The 19,655-nt window shown below is 58.3% G+C and overlaps 2 protein-coding genes across 2 annotated transcripts; both read right to left on the bottom strand.

The window, feature by feature from the left end:
* Positions 1–2,490: 2,490 nt before the first annotated feature.
* TOR4A (torsin family 4 member A) lies at positions 2,491–6,515 on the bottom strand. The gene is made up of 2 exons (XM_079112828.1): positions 5,274–6,515; positions 2,491–4,587 (listed from the first exon to the last, which is right to left on the bottom strand). Exon 2 carries the CDS (start codon positions 4,548–4,550, stop codon positions 3,279–3,281), a length of 1,272 nt encoding a protein of 423 aa, XP_078968954.1. The 5' UTR covers positions 4,551–4,587; positions 5,274–6,515; the 3' UTR covers positions 2,491–3,278.
* A 1,925-nt stretch (positions 6,516–8,440) lies between these two features.
* NELFB (negative elongation factor complex member B) lies at positions 8,441–19,464 on the bottom strand. Its single transcript, XM_079112786.1, is given in 17 exon segments — positions 8,441–9,133; positions 9,268–9,376; positions 9,642–9,783; positions 11,483–11,589; positions 11,687–11,829; positions 12,714–12,809; positions 13,001–13,103; positions 13,730–13,842; positions 14,564–14,749; positions 18,055–18,084; positions 18,086–18,157; positions 18,159–18,185; positions 18,187–18,234; positions 18,237–18,290; positions 18,648–18,747; positions 18,876–19,221; positions 19,224–19,464. Coding segments are annotated over 17 exon segments (1,869 nt in total). The 5' UTR covers positions 19,270–19,464; the 3' UTR covers positions 8,441–8,986.
* Positions 19,465–19,655: the final 191 nt, after the last annotated feature.

Raw genomic sequence — 19,655 nt, 5'->3', positions numbered from 1 at the left:
TGTGAGAAGACTCTGGATGTGTGCTCTATTCTGTGCACTTTGTTCAAGGCATGTTTTTATCTGGCAACAGTGACCTTTTATAACACCAGTTCAAGATTATGACAATTCTAGGAATCAGTCTACCAAAAATGAACATGACCTTTCTGTAGAAAATTACAAAACTTGGCTCATAGATGGTAAATAAGTCTTAATAAAGGTGTAACGGTGTCATGATGTCAACCTCCCCAATCAGATCTGTAGAGTTAATGAAATTTCAATCATACAAAGTTTTTCAAAGAATCTGGCTAAATCAAGTTATAAGAATAAAATGGCCTGGCATGTGGCCACACCTGTGACCCCAGAGTCTTGGGAGGGTGCCACAGGAGGGTCACAGGTTCAAGGCAACCTGGGCAACTTAGTGAGACCCTGTCTCAAAATAAAAATAAAAAGGATGGGGATGTAACTCAGTGGTAGAACAGCCCTGGGTTCAATCCCCAGAGCCAAGAAGAATGAATCAGTGGAGCCAGGGGTCTGGTATGTGGCTGCACAGCGCTGAGATGCTTCAGCCTTAACCTGAGCAAGGGCAGATGCCGCTCAGCCTGGGTTGCCCACGTGAGGTGCAGGCTGACACAGGGGTGCAGGGACTCCCAGACCCATCAGAGAGAAAAGGGGAGCACTGGAGATGAGGGGACAGAAGAGAGAGAGAGAGCGGGAATGGAGGGAGGGAATAAGAGAGAAGAAAAAGCAAGAAGAAAAAAGCAGTGTAGAAAAAGAGACATCCAAAAGGCACAAAATAAAGTCACAAAGTTCACCTATAGCGACAGCCACAGTAAATGTCAATGGGCTACGCTCAGCAGTTCAAAGATCAGGACTGCCAAGTTGGATTTGTTGAAAATCCAACTGCTTACTGCTTACAAGCAAGGAAAATATATCCCAAACACCAATTTCAAAGAAGGCTGGAAGGCTGGAACCACTGTTACCTCAGACAAAGTGCATTTTAAGAAAACGCTGCTGTTAGAGATCGAAGGGCCATTACATGGAGACAACGGGGTCCAAGTGTCCTCAAGGCAGTGCACACGGAGGGAAATCGCCTGCCCCACTTGGGACCATCTGATTAGCAGGCAGCTTCCCACAGGCACAGCCTGTGCAGCCTGCCCGCAGCACCTGTCCAGGGAACTTTCCAGCTGTTCGTGGGTTTCCTGGAAAGCCTTGGTGTTACGTTCTCCACCCCTCGGCCCTCCATCAGCCTGCCAGCCTGCACCCCTTCCCTCTTTTGGCGTTTCTCAAATATGAGAAAGTAAAAAAATCTAATTAGTGTGGCCTAGTAAATACAGGCTGAGAGAGAAACTGACCAAAAAAAAGTGGGTTGTCGGATTTGAGCCACACAATTTATTAAAAGGCATACACCACCAGCCACAGCACTTCCGGCACATTCCTCTTAGGCACAGAAATTAGCCTCCATGTAATGTTTTATAAATAAATAAGATTGCTTGGATTTTCAGGTGCTGCTGATGGGGGAACATGCCACCCTTGGCTGGGCACTGTGTGTGCTGGCAAGGGAGGTGGTGGTCATGGTCCTGGGCACCCTGCTGGGGAGTAGCACCCCTGCCCAGAATGGACAACATGGCCTCAGGCTCAGCAGCTCTCACACACCCCTTGAAGCATGGACGCAGGCCATGGGACTGCCCAGCTGGACGTCCTGCTGCAGGCTGTCTCCTGGATGTTGGGCTAGTATGGACAGAGCCAGCCCTGGGCTCCCACAGCTGACCACCCCACCCTATCCCCATAAGCCCCAGGGGCAGAGGTCCCTGCCACCCAGTGCAACCCAGATCCCCCCACCAGGCCCTGGATCTGTGTGCTGACTCAGGTTTGAGAGGCCCGAATCTGCCCAGGCCTGCAGACTGCTGCCAGGGAAAACGCCAGGACCCGCTCAGGCAGGCGGTTGGCGAGCCCCTCTAGGGAGACTGTGGGCTCTTGTGGTCACGGTTGGGAGCAGGTGTCCCTGGAGCCCAGGTCCCACTGAACTTAGACCAGGGTGCACGCGTGCACAGCTGCGCTTCGCAAGGGCGCACCGCTACTTTGCGGGGCCCTCCTCTCCCCGCACCCATTGCATGCTGTCTCCCCTCGTTGCCCCCGCACGCCCCACTTTTAGGAACCGAACGTCGTAGTCCTTGTTCCTGTTTCCCTGATAGGCCGCGCGCTCTCTAGGACAGGGTTGGTAGCGAGCCGGGCGTAGACACCAGGCGGCAGCACTGAGGCCGCTCCAGTACAAAGTCGGCGCTGTAAACGCCCAGAGGGAGGAGTCCGGGAGTCCGGGAGGCGGAGCGTGTGCAACCCGGGTCTGCAGCGTCCCAGGAGACAGGCACCAAGGGAAGACAGGTGCACAACCGTGGTGGCCAGGCGGCCATACTACCAAGGACAAACCACCTCCACAGCCGAACGCAGAGAGAGTCTGCACGGGGGACCCGGCCAGCAGGGGCCAAGATCTGCCGAGGGCCCTCCCTCCACTGCCGTAAGGGCTGGCTGGGGACTCCAGGGGCCAAAGTGGAAGGGGCCCCTCCACCCAGGAAAAGAACCCAAGGCCCGGGCTCAGTGCATCTAGCTGAGTCCAAGGCATCCCTGCATGGCCATCTCCCTCAGTTCAGGGCCCTGTGGTGGATCAGTAGCAAGGGCAGTAGGAGTCAGAGGTCAGGGTCCCCCATTTAGGCCCACCTCCTACCAAATGTCAGCCTGAGTCATCCAGAACATTTGGGGAATTCCACTGGTCCATAGGTCACTCATTGGTGTGGAGACACCCAAACTGCCCCAATGCCTTCCGGGGGGCTGGAGAAACATTCTGGACCTTGGGACCCTAGGCCCAAGAGGTGTGCAGGAGGCCACTGGGTGTTACTGGGGGTTGTGGAAGCTGCAACAAGCACCCCATAGAGATGGGTTCACATCCCAGTTCTGTGACCTTAGGGTTAGCTGTATGGCTCTGGGGGCTGCTTGTCCTCTGAGGTCATTGGTACCCTGAAAGCAGACTGCCCACCTCTTAGTGCTGCTGACCAAACCCCATCATACATGTCTGGGGTGTGCTGGGCACAGCAGGTGTGGAGGAATGCGGGCTGAATTAAGAACAGGAAGGTGGCTACTCTCCTGATGACCTCAGGGACAAACAGGGCTCGGGTGGATCTGGAAGTTGGGAGCACAGAACTGAGTCACCTTGGCCAGCCCCCCATCTTTCAGGGTGAAGCAGTTTAGTGACCCCCAAGTCACACATCTCCACGCCCCCTGCTGCACCAACAGTGTGTGCTCCTGTGCTACAAGAGGTTCACCTTGGCTACCACCTGCTTGCAGCCAGTGACAGCGAACTCACGGCCAGCAACGCGGTAGTAGCTGAGCTGCGAGGCCAGGAGCTCTGCACGAGCCTGCTCAGGAAAAAAGCCCTCCCCCGCCATCTCGTCCCGGAAGCAGTTGACCACGTCCTGCTTATCCAGCAGCAAGAAGGGCACGATGGCCGCGGCCTGCCACAGCGGGTGCTCACGGGCCAGGAGTGCCCGAAGACTGGCATGCAGTTTCTCTTCAGCCTGCTCTGCAGCAGCCCGGGCCCTGCGGACTTCGTCAGGGCGCAGGGGCTGTGCGCGGGACGCGTTCTGCAACACGAACTGGGTGATCTCTGTGCCACCGGTGCCACTGAGGAGCACGTAGATGGCATTGTGAAAGTGGTGCGAACGCTGCGGCTGCATGAAGCCGTGTAGCTCGTCCAGCAGCGCTGGCGATAGGAGCTCCGCCTCGTCCAGTACCAGGAGAGGGGTCTTCTCCTCCGCCTCGGCCTGTGCCACCACTTCAGCCACACGCCGCGCCAGATCTTCCCGGCAGTCCTGCGCGGCGCGCGGCTGGGGGCAGTGGTGCCCTGAGTGGTACTGCAGCACCAGCGCGCTGTCCTCCAGCACGGCGCGGAAGTGGTGTGCCAGCAGGCGGCCTACGTGACTCTTGCCCACGCCACTAGGCCCGTGCAATGCCAGGAGGAGCGGGCGACTGTGCACGTGCGTGGCCAGGTAGTCCCGCAGCAGCGCCACAATACGGCCCACGGCGGCCGGCTGGCCAAACACAGCGCGCTGCAGCGCCTTCTCCAGCCCGTCGAGGTCGTAGCGCTGAGCGTTATCGTCCAGGTTCTCGATGGCATTGAGCACCTGGAAGCCCACGATGGCCGCGAGCAGCAGCAGGCATCGCTGTGCGCGGCTCCGGCGTTCGGCTCGCGGTAGGTATTTGCGCGAAGTCTCAGGGTAAAGCACCACGCGGCTGCGCCGGCGCCTCTTGCGCGGCGCCCTGGAGGGCAGCTCCGCCGGGCCGTCGAAAGTGAAAAATTTCGGCTGGTCCAGCTCTGCACGCAGAGCCCCGGTGCCGCAGCCCACCCTGAGGGCCCCGGTCCCATGGTCGGGCCCAGTGCCCGGCTGCAGGAGACGCCGCTTGCGCAGGACGTACACGCGGCGGCGTAGGCGGAGCACCGCGCGCACCGGAGCAATCACGCAGGGGCCGGAGGCTCTGGGGTCCGCGGCTGCGGGCTCCAGGCTGGGCTGGCCGTGGTCCATGGCGCAGGACCGGCGCTCTGCATGCAGGTCACTCTCCCTGCAACAGGAAAATGCGGAGGGTCTCCGGACTCGCCATGGCCCTCTCCCGCGGGCCGCCTCCCGGGGCCAACAGAAACCCTGGCCCCGAGTGATCTTATCCATGAGGGGCTCGCAGGGTGCCACACCAGAACCTGGCCCCACCTCGCCCCGCTGACCAGGAAGCTGCTGCTCTGTGGGGCCCCAATGCAAATCTCTCTGGTCCTCCCAGAAACCGCCGCGGGCCTTGAGGAAGTGGGGGGGGGGGGGGGCGTGCAGCTAATCGGGTGGCTACCCCAGCTTCCTGGAGGGTCAAGCTGGACCCCGCCCCCGGCAGCATCTCCCGACTATCTGGCGCCAGGGGCCGCTGCGTCCTGAGGCAGGGCCCCTGAGCAGCCGAGGCCCCTACACCCCTGGGAGTTCGGAGACGCCACACACACTGAGACCAGCGAGCGGGGATCCTGCCAAACATGCTTTTGAGAATGGGTCCCAACAGTGACTCCTGATTTTGCCCAGGCCTCCCAGCCCCCTATGTCCCATGGGGGATCTTCCCAAAATAGTCCCCCCTTCCCCAGTGAGGAAGCAGCAGGGACCCCCAAAGGCCAGCAAAGGTGGGGCTCAAGATGGACAGAAATAAGACTGAGGAAAGGATGAGCCCTGAGCCGGGGAGGCTGGCCTGCGTCCCTGCACCCCGCAGCCCACCCCTACCTGCAGCTCAGTGTTCCCGAGCTCCCACTGGAGCAGGAAGCAGGAAATGCTGTCCGCCCTAGTGCGAGTCCGGTGGTTCTGGGGCCTCCTGGGCCAGCTCAGGCCTGGAGGGGGCAGCGACACCTGCGGGTCCCCAGGAAGCGTCTGGAGCAGAGGAAGCTCTGGGGAGGTTTCCGTTCCATGCAAAGGAAGTGAGTCAGGGGTGCGGCCGGGCGGGACTAGGGCTGGACAGAGGAGACAGCTAGGGAGGCCTTTCTGGCCTGCCCAGAACCCCTTTCCAGCAGGTCAGCTCCTTTCTCAGCCCTGTGGCTCTCTCAGGACACCTGGTCATACTAAGAGTCCCTTTCCCTGGAACCCCTGGGTTCCTTGCAGCTCAATCTGACCTCCCTGGACCCTAGCATTCCCCAGGACATCTCCACCTGACCCAGCAGGGCCCACTGGGATTTCCAGCTGCTGTAAACAAGGGGAAAGCAGGGTCCTCTGTTCAGCCCTCCCTTATTTTCCTGTCTCCTTTTTCCTCCCCCACTTCTGAGGCCTCTGCACGTAGGACACGCTGGGGCATAAGTCCTAGCATTAGGGATACAACCCCACACATGGCTCCGGCTCTTCTATGTGGGGGATGGGGAACAAATTCAGAATTAACTGGGGACCCTTCTCTGCCACCTGCTTGCCTGTGCCTGATCCCCACCCCCATTCCCAGAGCAGCCTTCCTGGATAGCTCTTGGCCCCTCCCATTCTGTAAGGAAGCTGGCCTCTTCCAGGCCAAGCCAGCAGCCAGGGTGGACTTCTCTGTCTCTGGATCATGTAGCCGACACAGTTCTGTGCCACACCAGACTGGCTCAGACAGTCCTGAGACCCCGGGCTCTAAGGGACCCCACCAAAGTCTGTCCTGCCCGTGTCACCCTCCGTCCACCTGCACATGACCAACATGGAATGCCAGGGCAGGAGGCTGTGCAGGCCCTGAGGTCCCACATGGAGGGGGTCCTTCAGGGTCACAGGGCCCCCTCTATCCTCTCTGCTTTTTCTGGCAGGAAAGGAACAAGCCAGTATCCAATTGGGTCCAATGCTGGCCTCCTGCTTTTGCCAGAGGTTAATCAGCCAAATCCTTTGGAGCCCAGAGCCCCACACTGGAGACTCACTGAAGGGTGGGGACAGTGTTCAAGGAGCTCATGTCCCAGAGGGTTCACCCCATGGTGAAGGGAACCCCAGAACTGTAACTCACCACTGTCACCTGCCAGCCTTACCACGACCCACATCCCTGTCCTGGAGGCCTCCCCTCCTGCCCACACACGTAACTATAGTGCTGCTGCTGGGGACTTCATGCTGCCACCTGCAAGTGCCACCTGGGTCTTCAAGCTTCACTCTGAACGGACACTTCACCGGGAGCCCCTCAACTCCTACATCTATCGCACCCCCATGGGTGCTCACCCCCCCACCACCAGCAGTCCCCAAGGTCGTGCTCCCTGACTAGCTGATGGCATTCTCCCCCTTCCATCCCAGTTCTGCCAGGCCTGGGCCCCTGGCCTTCTCCAGCGACCATGTGACCCCCAGGCTCCCTTGTGCCCTGCCATCCCGAGGCATCCCGAGCAGGACACCATCTGCACAGCCACACTCTAGGGGCACTGGCAGGACCCAGCACACTGACCGAAAGTCTGTCCTTGCTGTACCCTCAGAAGGCCCTTCTCACCTCCAGTGACCATGCCGCTCTGCTCACAGCCCCACCCTGCCTCCATCAGGCCCTGGCCCTGCACCCGCAGCCTGCCTTCCTCCCCGCACAGCACTGCAGGAGCCGCCCTCTGGCTCGCTCAGTGGCACTCCAGCCTCCCTCAAGATGCCCACTTATCACGAGTGCCAGGTGCTCCCATCAGCCCAGAAATGTGCTTCGTCTGTTATCGAAAACGACATGCTTGGGGCTGGGGCTGGGGCTGGGGGTGCAGCACTTGCCTGGCACATGTGAGGCACTGGATTTGATCCTCAGCACCACAAACACATACATATGTAAAATAAAGGTCCAGAAACAACAACAACAGAATCTCCAGACTCCTCCAGGCCCTGTGGCCACATCCGTGCCCCATAATGGCTGGAGTGTCCCCCAAGGGCCCATGTCGAAATCTGATCTGTCATGAGGTGTCATGAGGTGCCCAGAGGTCCTCTCAACACGACCGTGTTGAGAGGACCTCTGGGAAGTGATTAGGGTTAGTCAGGGTGGCCAGGCTGGAGCCCCAGGATAAGAAGAGAGAGCTGGGCAGTGTCCACACCTGTCTCCCCAGCCTCAGGAGGCTGAAGCAGGAGGAGGGCGAGTGTGGGGCCAGGAGGGGCAACATGGCCAGACCCTGTCTCAAACAAAAAATAAGAAGCACTGGGGATGTGGCTCAGAGGTGAAGTGCCCCTGGCTGGGTCCAGGCCTCAATGCCACAAGAAAGGAAGCAAAGTGACCAATGAAAGCACACACTCCCCATCTCTCCCCAGGATGCCCTGTGCAGCCTCGGGCCCCTGGATGGGCCAAAATAAACCTGTTTTCTTGTAACTTGTCCAGTCTACAGAGTTTTGCTGAGAACAGAAAACAGACTAACGTAGCTCCTTCCCTTCGACAGGGTCCTCCCTAGACTACTGAGACAGTTCATCTGCCTGCTCCCCCACCAGACCGGCAATGGGCAGCAAGGCCCAAAATGCACTACTCCATTCACTCCTGAGTGGGAAAAGCTGGCACAAGCTGAGGGTCCCCAAACCCACCCACACCAACCTGACCCCTAAGTGGTCAGACAGGTTCTCTTATACCCAGCCCAGCAACCCAGCTCAGCCTCGGCCTGGTGGTCCACGTCCTCATTGCCCAGTGACCAGCCCGTCTTCCCTGCCCACCTGTGCAGGCTCATCTTAAGAGAACCACCCCAGAGCTGTGCCAGCGCCCGTGGGCTTGCCCTGGCACTCCTGGGGCCTCATGTCCCTCATCTGTGCAGGAAGTAAGTGGCTCACCTGGACCACAGGACAGACACCAAGGAGCTGGTCTGTCTCAGCACCATGCACCCTGCGAGGCCCTGAGGGGCTTCCAGCAGCCTATTGTCTGGAGGTCCAAAGACAGTGGCAGGGGACTAGAGACTCATAGGCCCCCTAAGAACTCCCCACCTGAGCTGCCCCAACACCCAGGGCCAGCAGAGAAAAGGCTCATCTGCAAAGTTACCAAAATGTCTTTTATTTACACAAGTGGAAACCTCAGTGTACACCCAATGTCCCACTTGAGAGCCAACCAGTGCAGCTGGGCAAGGAGCAATCTCCTCCTAGGGTAAATGAGGCAGTTCACATGGGAGCAGGGAGGGGCACTGCCTGCAGGGCCTCGGTTGGTCAGATGGGGCACCCTGGTACCAGGTGCACAGGGGCTCAGGTCACTAGCCTGCAGCTCCTCCCGAGTGATCCTACAGACATTTGGGCCCAGCATATCTGCTTTGGCCAAAATGATGTCCACTCCCTCCCCTCAAGGCTGCCCACACATCACGCAGGGTCAGCTGCTGGGCAATGAACACTGCCACACAGGCGGGCAGGAGCAAGCCTTCACTAGGAAAGGCCCAGGGCAGGGGCAGGCGCCTCCCAGGAACAGCTCTGGGCAGCTGAGAAGGGAGGAAGGGTGCCGGCTGCACTCCCGGGGTCAGGAGAGCCTCTTCCTGATGGCGGTCCCAGGAGGGGCCTCTGCTCCTGAGTGGCCCTTTGGATGCAGAGCCTCAGAGACCAACTGGAGCGGGCACGCTAGGGAGAGGCAGCTCCAGGGCTGGAGGCTCTGCAGCCTGGGCTGGGCTGGGTTTGCGATGGTCCAGCTGCTCCAGCTTCTCACCCAGCTGGGAGTAGAGCTCCTTCACAGCCTCTCCACTCTGCAGACAAACCCAGGTTGTGGGACCAGCACACACAGGCCAGCCCCAGGGCTACCCAGAGGGATGCACCACGGACCAGGCAAAGCACTGAGGGCCAAGGTCGGCATCCCCAGAGGTGGAGGTCAAGCACTCACCTGGCCTGTGGGCTCCAGGGCCTTCTGCAAAGCCTCCAGCTTGGATGGAGCCACTCTGGGGTGCAGGTGGAGGAGCAGCCGCAGCACATGCCGATGCACATTCTCCTTCCTGGAAAAGGCCAGGGCGGAGTGGGGAATGGGGCATGGGGCTGAGAGAAGGACACAGACTGCCCTCCTCCAAGGTCCAGCCCAACTGCAGCAGAGAAGCCCCTTTAGGCCCTTCCTGCTGTCCCTGGAGACAATGCCCCCCAACTATACTTGGACAAGTGCAGCCATGGTGCCCGACAGACCCACCTGCAGCCTCTCACCTGCCAGGCAGACAGAGTACAGGAAAGTCTGAGTGGCCTGGGCTTGCCCACTGCTGTGTGGCCTACCTGGGTGAGGCTGTGAGGAAGAAGCCATCAAAGAGGCTGCTGCAGAAATCCTCCAGGGCAAACTCATCGGCCAGCAGCGCCAGGCTCCCCGTAAGCAGGTGGAGGAAGATATCGCTGAAGGCCAGGTCGCCGAACGTTTCCACTGCAACCACAGCAGGTTGGCCCAGCCAGCCACCATATACCCCTTTGCCAGGGCAGGTGACCTCTACCCTCAGGAACCTGCATCTGGGGCCTCCCCGGGGGTTCCCAGTTGTCCTGAGCCAGAACAGGGTCACAGGTGGGTGGTGGTCCAGGGTGTGGGTATGAAAACAAGACAGCCCTTCCTGAAGGTCCTGCCCAACAACTGAGGGCTCTGGTCAGAACCAGCTCCAGAGAAAACCACAGACCAACAAGGAAAGGCAGGAAAGGGCCAAAGCATAATCTGGAGGGAGTCCTGCCAAACCACCCAACCATTCCTCAGGAAAAAAGAGCAAAGAAATGCTTCCAAACCCCCTTTTGAAGCCACTGACCCCAAAGCAGGGACAGACCACAAAGCCTACTGCAGCCAATCCTTGCCGGCACCACCAACAGAAAGGGTGCAGCCAGGGTCCGCCAGGAGCAGGCCTCAGGGACAGCACAAGGCAGCAGTCCTGCACAGGCAGGCGGCCACAGCACAGGAGGACTGGGCACCAGATACCAGCGTCCCTGATGCCTGCCAGGCAGACCTGCCAACACTGCCTGAACCAGGGAAGAGACGTTCAGGGAGACACAGGCATCCCAGGGGATGCGCTTGCCCATGCCCAGACCCTCCAAGCCCTACAACCCGTGGGAGCCTCGACCGGCAGGCAGCGGCCGGCAGCAGCACTCAGGCCCCACTGGAGGGTGACACTTGCCAGACACCAGGGGACACAGCCACCACTGGCATCTGACCAAGAGGATGACAGCAAACCTGCTGAGAGGTGACCATCCTTCTTTTGTAGAGGTTCCTACTAAACTGTTCAGAGTCACAGGTCATGTGTCAGGGACAGGTGGCCACATACTGCGACTAGGAGTTCTCAGCTCAAATACCCACAATCAGAAGAAAATTCTAGAAAACCCCATAAGAATAAGCAAGTTCCTCCCTGGACATGATTGGAGTGGCACATCCCAGCCTGTGCTCCAGGAAGGACAGCCCACTGCCCACCTCATCCCACTTCCAAGTAGCCAGACCAGATGTGAGCAAGACACAGGTTGCTGAAGCACACGTGGGATAAGGCCAACCACAGTGACTTGTAACTGTCCCTGGAGACCTCGGACACCGACACCAGCCCTTCGTGCTGCACCCTGATGCCCCCGCAAGCTGGAGAGGCACAGAACAGGACCCTGGAGCCTGCGGATCCCTGACCCATGCCCTGTAAGGCTCACTACAGACTTCTGGTCCCCAGCAGAGCAAGGCCCAGTCAGAGGACCCAGCAGGTGGTGGCCGCACATCAACACCCACAGCTTCCTCCACACAGAAAGCTGGAAGCAGGTGCGCCAGCACCGAGAGACAGGCCTGTCGAGCCAGGTCAGCAGGGCCCAGGGCTGTCCCCAACGTGGGCACAGCATGCCACACCTCCAACAGGCCCGGCCAGGTCCTCCCTCTTCCTGGCTGTGCCAACCCCTCCAAGAGACGCTGGGAGAGTGGGCCTGTCACGGTCTTGGAGAGTACACTCCCGCAACCCTCTGGGGACTCAAGGATAAAATAAGGTGGCTCTGCATCCCTTCCTGTGGGAAGGGACACAAGGCGAAGCAGCCTCTCACGTTCCCACTAAAGTAAGCTGCAGACAAGAACGTGGAGTGGCAACTGTTGTGGCTGGCCGGCCAGCCGAGGCAGGACTCACCGAGCCCCGGCAGCAGGCGCAGGAGCGCATTCTTGTTCCGCTGCTTGGTGATGTGCAGGACGTAGTACAGCCCCACCTCGCAGGCCATGCGCTGCTCCTGCAGGAACCTGGGCAGAGGGTGCCCAGGACCCACCCTCAGCCCCACGCAGCACTGGCCACGCCCGGCCACGCCCGGCCAGCCCCGCGCTGCCACCCGGCACCTACTTGGTGAAGCTCTCGGGAAGTGTACTGGGGTACGACACCGGGGCTTTCTCCTCAGCTGGAAGCTTCTGGTCCACGTTGAAAGTGTGGTCGTCCACCACGAGGGACATGAGCATGGGCAGGAACCTGGTGACGAGCTCCGCCTCCTGCGGGGACAAGGCCGTAAGCCAGCAGCCCTGCAGGCCCCACCCGACTCTCAGGGGCCCGCCTCACAGGGGCCTCACAGGGGCCGCCCCCGTGCCCTTCCTCAGGCCTGCCTGTCCCTTTTTAGTTGCTACTTTTTGGCACTGGGGACTGAACCCACAGAGCTTTACCTCTGAGCCACACAACCAGCGGTTTATTTTGTATTTATTTTATTTATTTATAGTTTTTAGTTGTAGGTGGACATGATATCTTTATTTACGTGGTGCTAGGGATTGAACTCAGTGCCTTGCACATGTGAGGCAAGTGCTCCACCACTGAGCCCCGCCCAGGGTTTTATTTTTTGAGACAAGGGTCTCACTAAGCTGCTGAGGGCCTTGCTAAGTTACTCAGGCTAGCAATGATCCTCTTGCCCCAGCCTCCCAAGCTGCTGGATTATAGGTGTGCGCCAGCCACCCAGCAGGTATATTTTTTTATATTCTTTAGATGTTTATAGGTCTTTGTTGTATTCACTTATTTTTATGTGGTGCTGAGGCCCGAACCCAGTGCCTCACACATGCCAGGCAAGCGCTCCACCTGAGCCCCAGTGCGGCCCGTCTGCTTTCCTCGATACTGCTCCCCAGGTTCCTACTTCTGGCTTCCTGAGACCCCTGCCCAGTGCTGTCTGTGGATCCCCAAACTGGCCTGATTACAGCCACTTATGTGGAAACACTGTGAGCCAAGTTAGCAGGCAGCAGCCCACCTCCCTACAGGTGGCTGGTTCAAGACACCCTGAAACCTCCCTGATGTTTCCTAAAGGAAGCCCCCAGGAGCACAGCTCTGGGACTAGAAGGGGCTCACCTCACCACCCGCCATGAGTAGCAACAAAGCAGGGAAGCTGAATCCATACCATCTTGGGCTCCTTGAAGACCTGGCTGTCAATCAGGTCCCAGGCGCCCTGGCCTAGGGCCAGCAGCCTAAGCAACAGCAGGAGGTCAGGGCTGTCCTGCGGGAAAACACAGGCCTCATGAGAGGGCACACCAAGGTTGTGCTGTCCTCTGACCTCCCTCGCTACACAGTGGGTCTCTGCCATGCCAGGACTCCAGGACCCATTCAGGCTCCCACCTGCCCCACCCATAGGGAGAGACCCAATCCGCATGTGGAACCTGGCAGGATGCCAGGGCAGGCTGCACTCACCCTGGGCAAGGTCTCCTGGCTGACGAGCTCCTGCAGGTGCCGGATGGTGCTTAGAGACAGCGTATTGATGGCAAAGGGGTCACAGAGGATCATGGACAGATCCCTGAGGGAAATAGTCCTCAGCATTAACTGGGGAAGCCCGGCTGTCCTACCCCTGCTGACTACACAGTACACAGACCACTGAGGATAGCAGCGGGCCAGGCAGGGAGACAGTAGGCACTGCCCAGGGAACTGGTCTTGTTCTGCACGGAGCAAGCAGATCCTACTCTGCATCCCCCTCAACAAAAAGCCTAAGGTTTGTAATTTATCCTTAACTCACTCAAAGGTTTTTCAAACTAGAAGTGAGAAGTGAAAAGACAAAAACAAAGACTCAAGGCACACTGTGTTTCTGAAAGCCTGGCCCAGACCAAGTTCAGTCAGAAAACCAAAGGGCTCGAACACAGGTGGCGGGCTGCACAGCAACAGCCAGAGGAGGTGGGAGCCCTCAGCCTGTAGCAGTCCCCACACTGCGGCAGACTCCAGGCCACTAGACGCTCACACTAGCTCCCTTGGGAACATGGGCCCCACATCTGTGCAGAGATACGGGTATTTCTGTTACCCACACTCCTCTCAAGTGATCCCATCTCTAACTCAGTTGGGTGACTGGCATGGCTCTCCCAAAGCATACTGGAATGAGCCAGCTAGTAACGGTGGGACGCTGGGGGCTGGGCCCTCAGTGCTGACCCTTACCCCAGGACTTGCTCCTGCCCCTTCTTCACTCCATCAAGAAATCCCTGTAGTTCCCGGGCTCTCTTGCTGTCCACAAACCGCTCTCGGATACAGGCATCCAGGCACCAAGTGAACTGCAGGCAGGTGAGAAGCAGGTTGGCACTGGATCCTCCCCACCCAGCCGGAGGCAAGGCCCTACAGGCAGCTCCGGCCTCTGCCTCTCAGGCCAGCACTGCCTGAGCATCGTGAGATCCAGAGGCCAAGACACACACGGGCTGAGGTCCAAAGCTCCACCCCAGGACCTAGGGGCCACAGGAGAGGGCAGGAGGGTACAGAGAGGGTCACGGGGCTTACAGGAAGCAGGGGCATTCTCCCAGGGAGCAAAAGCAGCACTCTGAGCAGTGAGAAGCTCAGAGCAGGACACCAAAGGTCCCCAGGATATGCCATGCCTGTGCTTGGGGACACAGGGCAGCATGAAACCCCATTCCTAGAGCACCCTGGTACCTGCCAGTGAGAAGCCCCAAGGGCTCTGGGGCTGGGGAGGGCCAGAGGTCAGCTGGCAAGACAGAGGAGCTGCGGCAATGGTACAGGGTGGCTGGAGGGCCTGCACCCGGCTGGAGCAGGGAAGGGCTGGAAGGCAGTGAGGGAGGCACCAAGACACCCAGGTCTCTGGCTCAGACACCTGAAGGAGGCCACCCTCCCCGGGCGGGGTTTGCAGAGGGGCCAGCACACAGCACAAAGAGATACGGGACAGACAGCCGGAGACATAAGCTTGGCACTGGTTCCTGGAAGCAGTATGTGCCAGGGAAGCAGCAGAAGAGGACCCCTGAAGGAAGTGGGCACAAAGAGCTGCACCTTGTGGCAGGGGTCCACAGTGCAGATGTCACCAACGTCCAGATCGTGCAGGGACATGAGCAGCTCAGCCCGCAGCGTGCAGTAGTGCACATTCCTGGTCCGCAGGAAGAGTGTGCGCAGGAACTGCAGCACCATGTCGTACAGCTTCACGTTCTTCCCGACCATCTGTGTCAGCTTCTGCACCACCTGGCAGGAGAGGCCACTGTACCCAGGACCCCGCCCAGCCCACCCCACCCGCCACACAGATGGCTGAGTCCTGGGCACAGCACACACTCCCTCCAGAGGGTGTCCTTTCTACTCCTGCCTCTTCTCAGCTGAAATGCTGCCACTCTGCTGGAGGTGGCAGGCTGTTACTTAGGGGGTGAGCCCATACCAGGCCCCACAGTTCTCTGAAGGGTTCCAAGCCTATGACCTCAAGTACTTGCCTGCCGAGTCAAGAGTGGCCAGGCAAGAAGCAGCACTGGAGGAACTTCACTGAGGGATGATCCAGGCTGCCCCATCCTCAAGGCTGCAAGGCTGTGCTGCCCTTTACTCTAGGCTATTTACCCCAGCCCAGATGGCTTCTGTCTCCCCATCTTCGACCTCGGCTACAGGCTGTGTGACCTTGTCCCACCACCAACATCCAGGGCCACAGAGCAAAGCTGAGGCCCCAGGTGTACAGAACACAAACAAAATCCAGTTTTCCCCTACCCACCACTGGAGGGCCAGGCAGCGATATGGGTACCCACTCCCTGGCAGAAATAAACCACCACACTCTTCCTCAAAACAGGATTTGGCCCACACAGTCTTGGTCAGCTTGGTCACTGTGCCACCATAACTAACACAGAGCTTCATTCAGCTGCTATCTGTAGCAAGGACCACAGGCAACCATTAGCCTGATGTGCCCCGTCACAGCACTGTAAATCAGAGCCCCAAGAAAAGACTGCAAAGCTCAGAGAGGGAAAAGCAGGCCACCAACCAAGTGCCACAAACCAGAGCCCCTTCCGACTTGTCTATAGACACAGATGCTGGAGAACAGTACAAAGGCCTTGGACACCTGGAGCTACAATTCTGAGTCCACCCAGTCAGCTGAGTCAAAACAAAATAAATGTCGAGTGTATTAGGACTCTGAAAGTGCATGGCAGGGTCTTCTGAAGACATCCCATCAAAACAGGAGGAAGAGAAAGCTGGGTGTTGTTAAGGAGCAGAGTGGCCAATGCGGGAGGCTGGTGAGGAACTGAGCTAGCATGCTGGGCAGGCGGCCTGGGAGGCCATGGGGTCCACAAGCCAGAACTCAGAAGCCAGGACACCAGGAGGAGCGAGGAATGAGGACAAGCAGAAATGGCAGGGAAAAAAGCAGCCACAGATGGAAATGTGCTGGCCCACCCAGGCTGAGGAGGTGGGAACGTCCCTGGGACCTGATGCCAAGGCCACTTCTTCTCTAGGAGTGCAGACCTCAAGGTGACCCAGAGACACAACCCACACAGAAACTGGGCCTGAGGCAGCAACACGTGCGCGTGGGTGCAGCAGGGGATGAGGCTGTGCCCCCTTCCAGCAGGGAGGGGAGCTGGGAGGGAACTGCTTCTCCTGTTCCTTTTCCTGCTCTTCAGAACACTTTGGCACTTGAGTGTCTCATGTGTATAAAAATGTAACTTTTTGAAGAAGATTGACTTAGACAAACAAGGCAAGTCCCTCACAGACAGGAATCAGTGCTGTCAGTACCCGGTCACCAGAAGATACTGGAGGCAGAGGAAGGCTGGAAGAGGGGGGCCCAAGCTGGGGGAGTGGGAGCACTGCTCTGGCAGCCGTGGAAGAAGAGGTTTACCAAGGACCTAACCCGAGAATAAACAAACACGGGACAGAGGTCAGGGACAGCACGGGCTGCACAGCCTCCATCCTGACAGCTGCCGGTCCAAGCGGTCAAGAGCCTTGAGGCCCCACTGGAGCTACGGGCCACACTGTGGCTTCTGGCATTTGAACTGTGGCAACTGAAATGTGCTGAGGCATGAAAGACTCACCAGATTTCAGACCCAGTGACCCCAAAATAAAAGCGACTAGCTCAGTGACAACCATCCACATCAGTCACACACTGAAAGACAGCATTTGTGAATAATGAGTCAACTGGTCAGGCACAAGGGTGGAGGCCTGTGATCCCAGCAACTGGGGAAGCTGGGAGGAGGCTCCCAAGTTCAGGTCTGCCTGGAAGACCCTGCCACTAAATAAGAACATGAGAGGCACTCGGGGTGCAACTTAGTGGTGGGGCACCCCAGGTTCGACTCTCATGCCACGAAAATAAAACAGACCTCGTCTACGCTTTCTTCATTAGCCTGAGATGACTTAGATAATGTGTTTTACGTCTCTACTAAGTGGTGTTAAAGTCACCTAATTGCTGGTGTGGTAGCCAGCTGCTGTTGTACGTGTGGTGCTAGAGACAGAACCAGGGCCTCAGGCATGCCAGCAAGCACTCTACCACACCGAGTCGCTCCTCAGTCCCAGGTCCCAGGTGCTTGGGAGGTTGAAGAAAGGACTCCTGAATTCAATACCAGCCTGCAACAATAGTAGCCCCCCACTTAAAAAAAAAAAAAAAAAAAATCAAGCCAGGCAAGGTGGCTCACACCTGTAATCCTAGCAGCTTGTGAGGCTGAGGAAGGAAAATCACAAATTCAAGGACAGCCTCAGCAATTTGGCAAGGCCCAAATCAATTTGGAGACCCTGTCTCAAAATAAAAAATAAAAAAGGGTTGGGGATGTGGCTCAGTGGTTAAGTGCCCCTGGGGTCAATCCCTGGTACCAAAAAAAAAAAAAAAGGAATGAGAAATTTAGCTAAGAAATTTAAAAATAAAAAAGATGTCAATTATTGCAAACAAACAAAAAAAAAGTTTATTTCTTGATAGTCCTGAGGATTGAACCCAGGGCCTCATGCATGTAGGCAAATGTATCTACCACGAGACTACATTCCCCGGCCCAATTACTACAAATTTGAGTTCAGGTATAATATCAGTATTAGTAATATATGAAAACTTGAATTCACTATTTGTGAAGAATTCAGCCACAACCACCTTAACAAACTAAAGACATAACAAAAGTTCAGCCGGTCAAGATAGCACATGCCTATAATCCCAGTGACTCAGAAGGCTGAGGCAGGAGGACTACAAGTCTGAGACCAGCCTCAGCAACTCAGCAAGGCCCTAGGCAACTTAGTGAGACCCTGTCTCAAAATAAAAAATAAAAGGGGCTGGGAGTGTAGCCTAATGGTTAAGTGCCCCTGAGTTCAATTGCCAGTGCCAAAAAAAAAAAAGAAAGAAAGAAAAAAAGTTTAAGGGTCAAACAAAATTGCTTTTGGAAAGTGGGTGGAGAGAGCCATCACCCTTCATAAAGCCTATCTGTAGAATCAACCTGCTCCACATCACCTCATTGAAAAGCAAAAGGTATGCAAGCACACAACCAACAACCCTTCCTGCCACACTCCAGGAGCAGACCCACACTCGAGTCCCCCACACCTGCCTCCCCCACCTCGCCCTGGCGTCTGGTCCTGGGGGAAGGGACTGAAGAAGTTGTGCAGGACAGACAGCTCTGTGCTGAAGAGTGCACTCTCCTTCTCCAGAATGTACTGTTTTCAGCAAGTGGGAGACTTCATCCCCGAAAGAGGGCCTGGTTGTCCTGCCAGATCTGCCGCTTCACCTCCACGGCAACTAGGCTCGGTACAGCTCCTTGTCGGCCATCACCAGCTTCAGCTTCTTTTCAGGAACCTAAAGGACAACACAAGCCCTGTAGCCTTCCTGTGAGTGGTGCCTGTGTCCCCAAGGTCTCCCTCAGGGCAGCCATTCACAAAAGCCCCCAGCCCATGTTCCCAATAGGTGCAGACATGCTGAATACCCACAGCTCTCTCCAACACACCAACTCCAGAATCAAGTTTTCGTCTCCATGTGGCCCGTCTGAGAGAAGCTGATCAGGTACACTGCCTCACCAAAACTCCCCCAGAGCTAAGTGGCTACCGGCACCAAGTAGAGTCTGACTTCCACCAACCAAGGGCATGCAGGTAAGCTGGCCAAACTGCACCTCAGAGCACACTGATCTCGGGGGAGGGGTGGCCCCATAGCTCTCACCTTGGGCAGGTGTTTCATGACACACATCACCACTGGCTGCAGGGATGGCATCTTAACCAGAGAAAAGCTCTTCTCCAGAAGATCTTCCAGCTTCTTGTACCTGGAAAGACTTGCACAACTGAGGGAGTGGGTCTCCACTAGCAGGAGCGGGGTGGGGGTGGGGGCGCTCCTCAGTCCCAAGCCCTGAAAGTTGCCCAGTCAACTCCGAGGCGGCAGGCGCCTACCTACCTTTCCTCGGCCTTCCCCTCCGAAGCGATAGCTGACACTCGCTCCAGCAGCTTATCCCGTAGCTCGTCAAACACCGACTGGTGGAACTCCAGCCGCGGCGTCCCGTGCAGGTCCAAGAAGGGCAGGGCCGACTGGAGGGAGGGCAGCAGCACGCCATTCTCGGTCTGCGGAGGCAGAGGCCAGCGCGGTGAATCCTCCCGGCCGACACGCCGGCCGCAGCCACGTCCGCCAGCGCCCAATGCCTCAGCGCGCTCCCGGCTCGCCGACCCCCGCACCTCCACCCGGCCCGCGCACCTGGAACTGCCGATGGCCTTGAGCGGCTCAGTGCAGTTGGTCAGGGTCTCCTCAGGTCCTCGCCGTTGGCCACGCCCAGGTCCTGCAGCCCCGCGAACATGGCCGAGGCCCCCGCCGCCTGTCCGGCTCGGCGCCCCCATCCCCGCACCGCTCGCCCGGCGCCGCCGCAGAAGCCGCGGGAGCCCCGAAGCGCGCTCCCCCGGGCTCGGGCGCCGCCCCGAGCCGCGCTCCCCCGCAGCCCTCCAGCTTGCAGGTCGCGCCCGCAGCGCGGCTCGCACGGGCCCCCGCACCGCCCTCTTCCGCCCCGCACCGCCCCGGTCCGGCAGCTAACGGCGGGAGGAAACGCCGCGACGCCAGCGCTCGGGTTCCGGGCAGCGACAGGGAGGTCTGATGCGAGGGCGCGCGAGGGGCGGTGCCCGGCTGCGGCAGCGTGGCCCCGCCCCACGCACGCACGCACGCCCCGTCTCACTGCCCCAGTCCTGTGCC

Source organism: Sciurus vulgaris (assembly GCF_902686455.1).
Source record: "Sciurus vulgaris genome assembly, chromosome: 15".
Lineage (NCBI taxonomy): Eukaryota > Metazoa > Chordata > Mammalia > Rodentia > Sciuridae > Sciurus > Sciurus vulgaris.
Note: the sequence above shows the minus strand (reverse complement) of the source record. Positions and strands in the feature narration are given on the sequence as shown.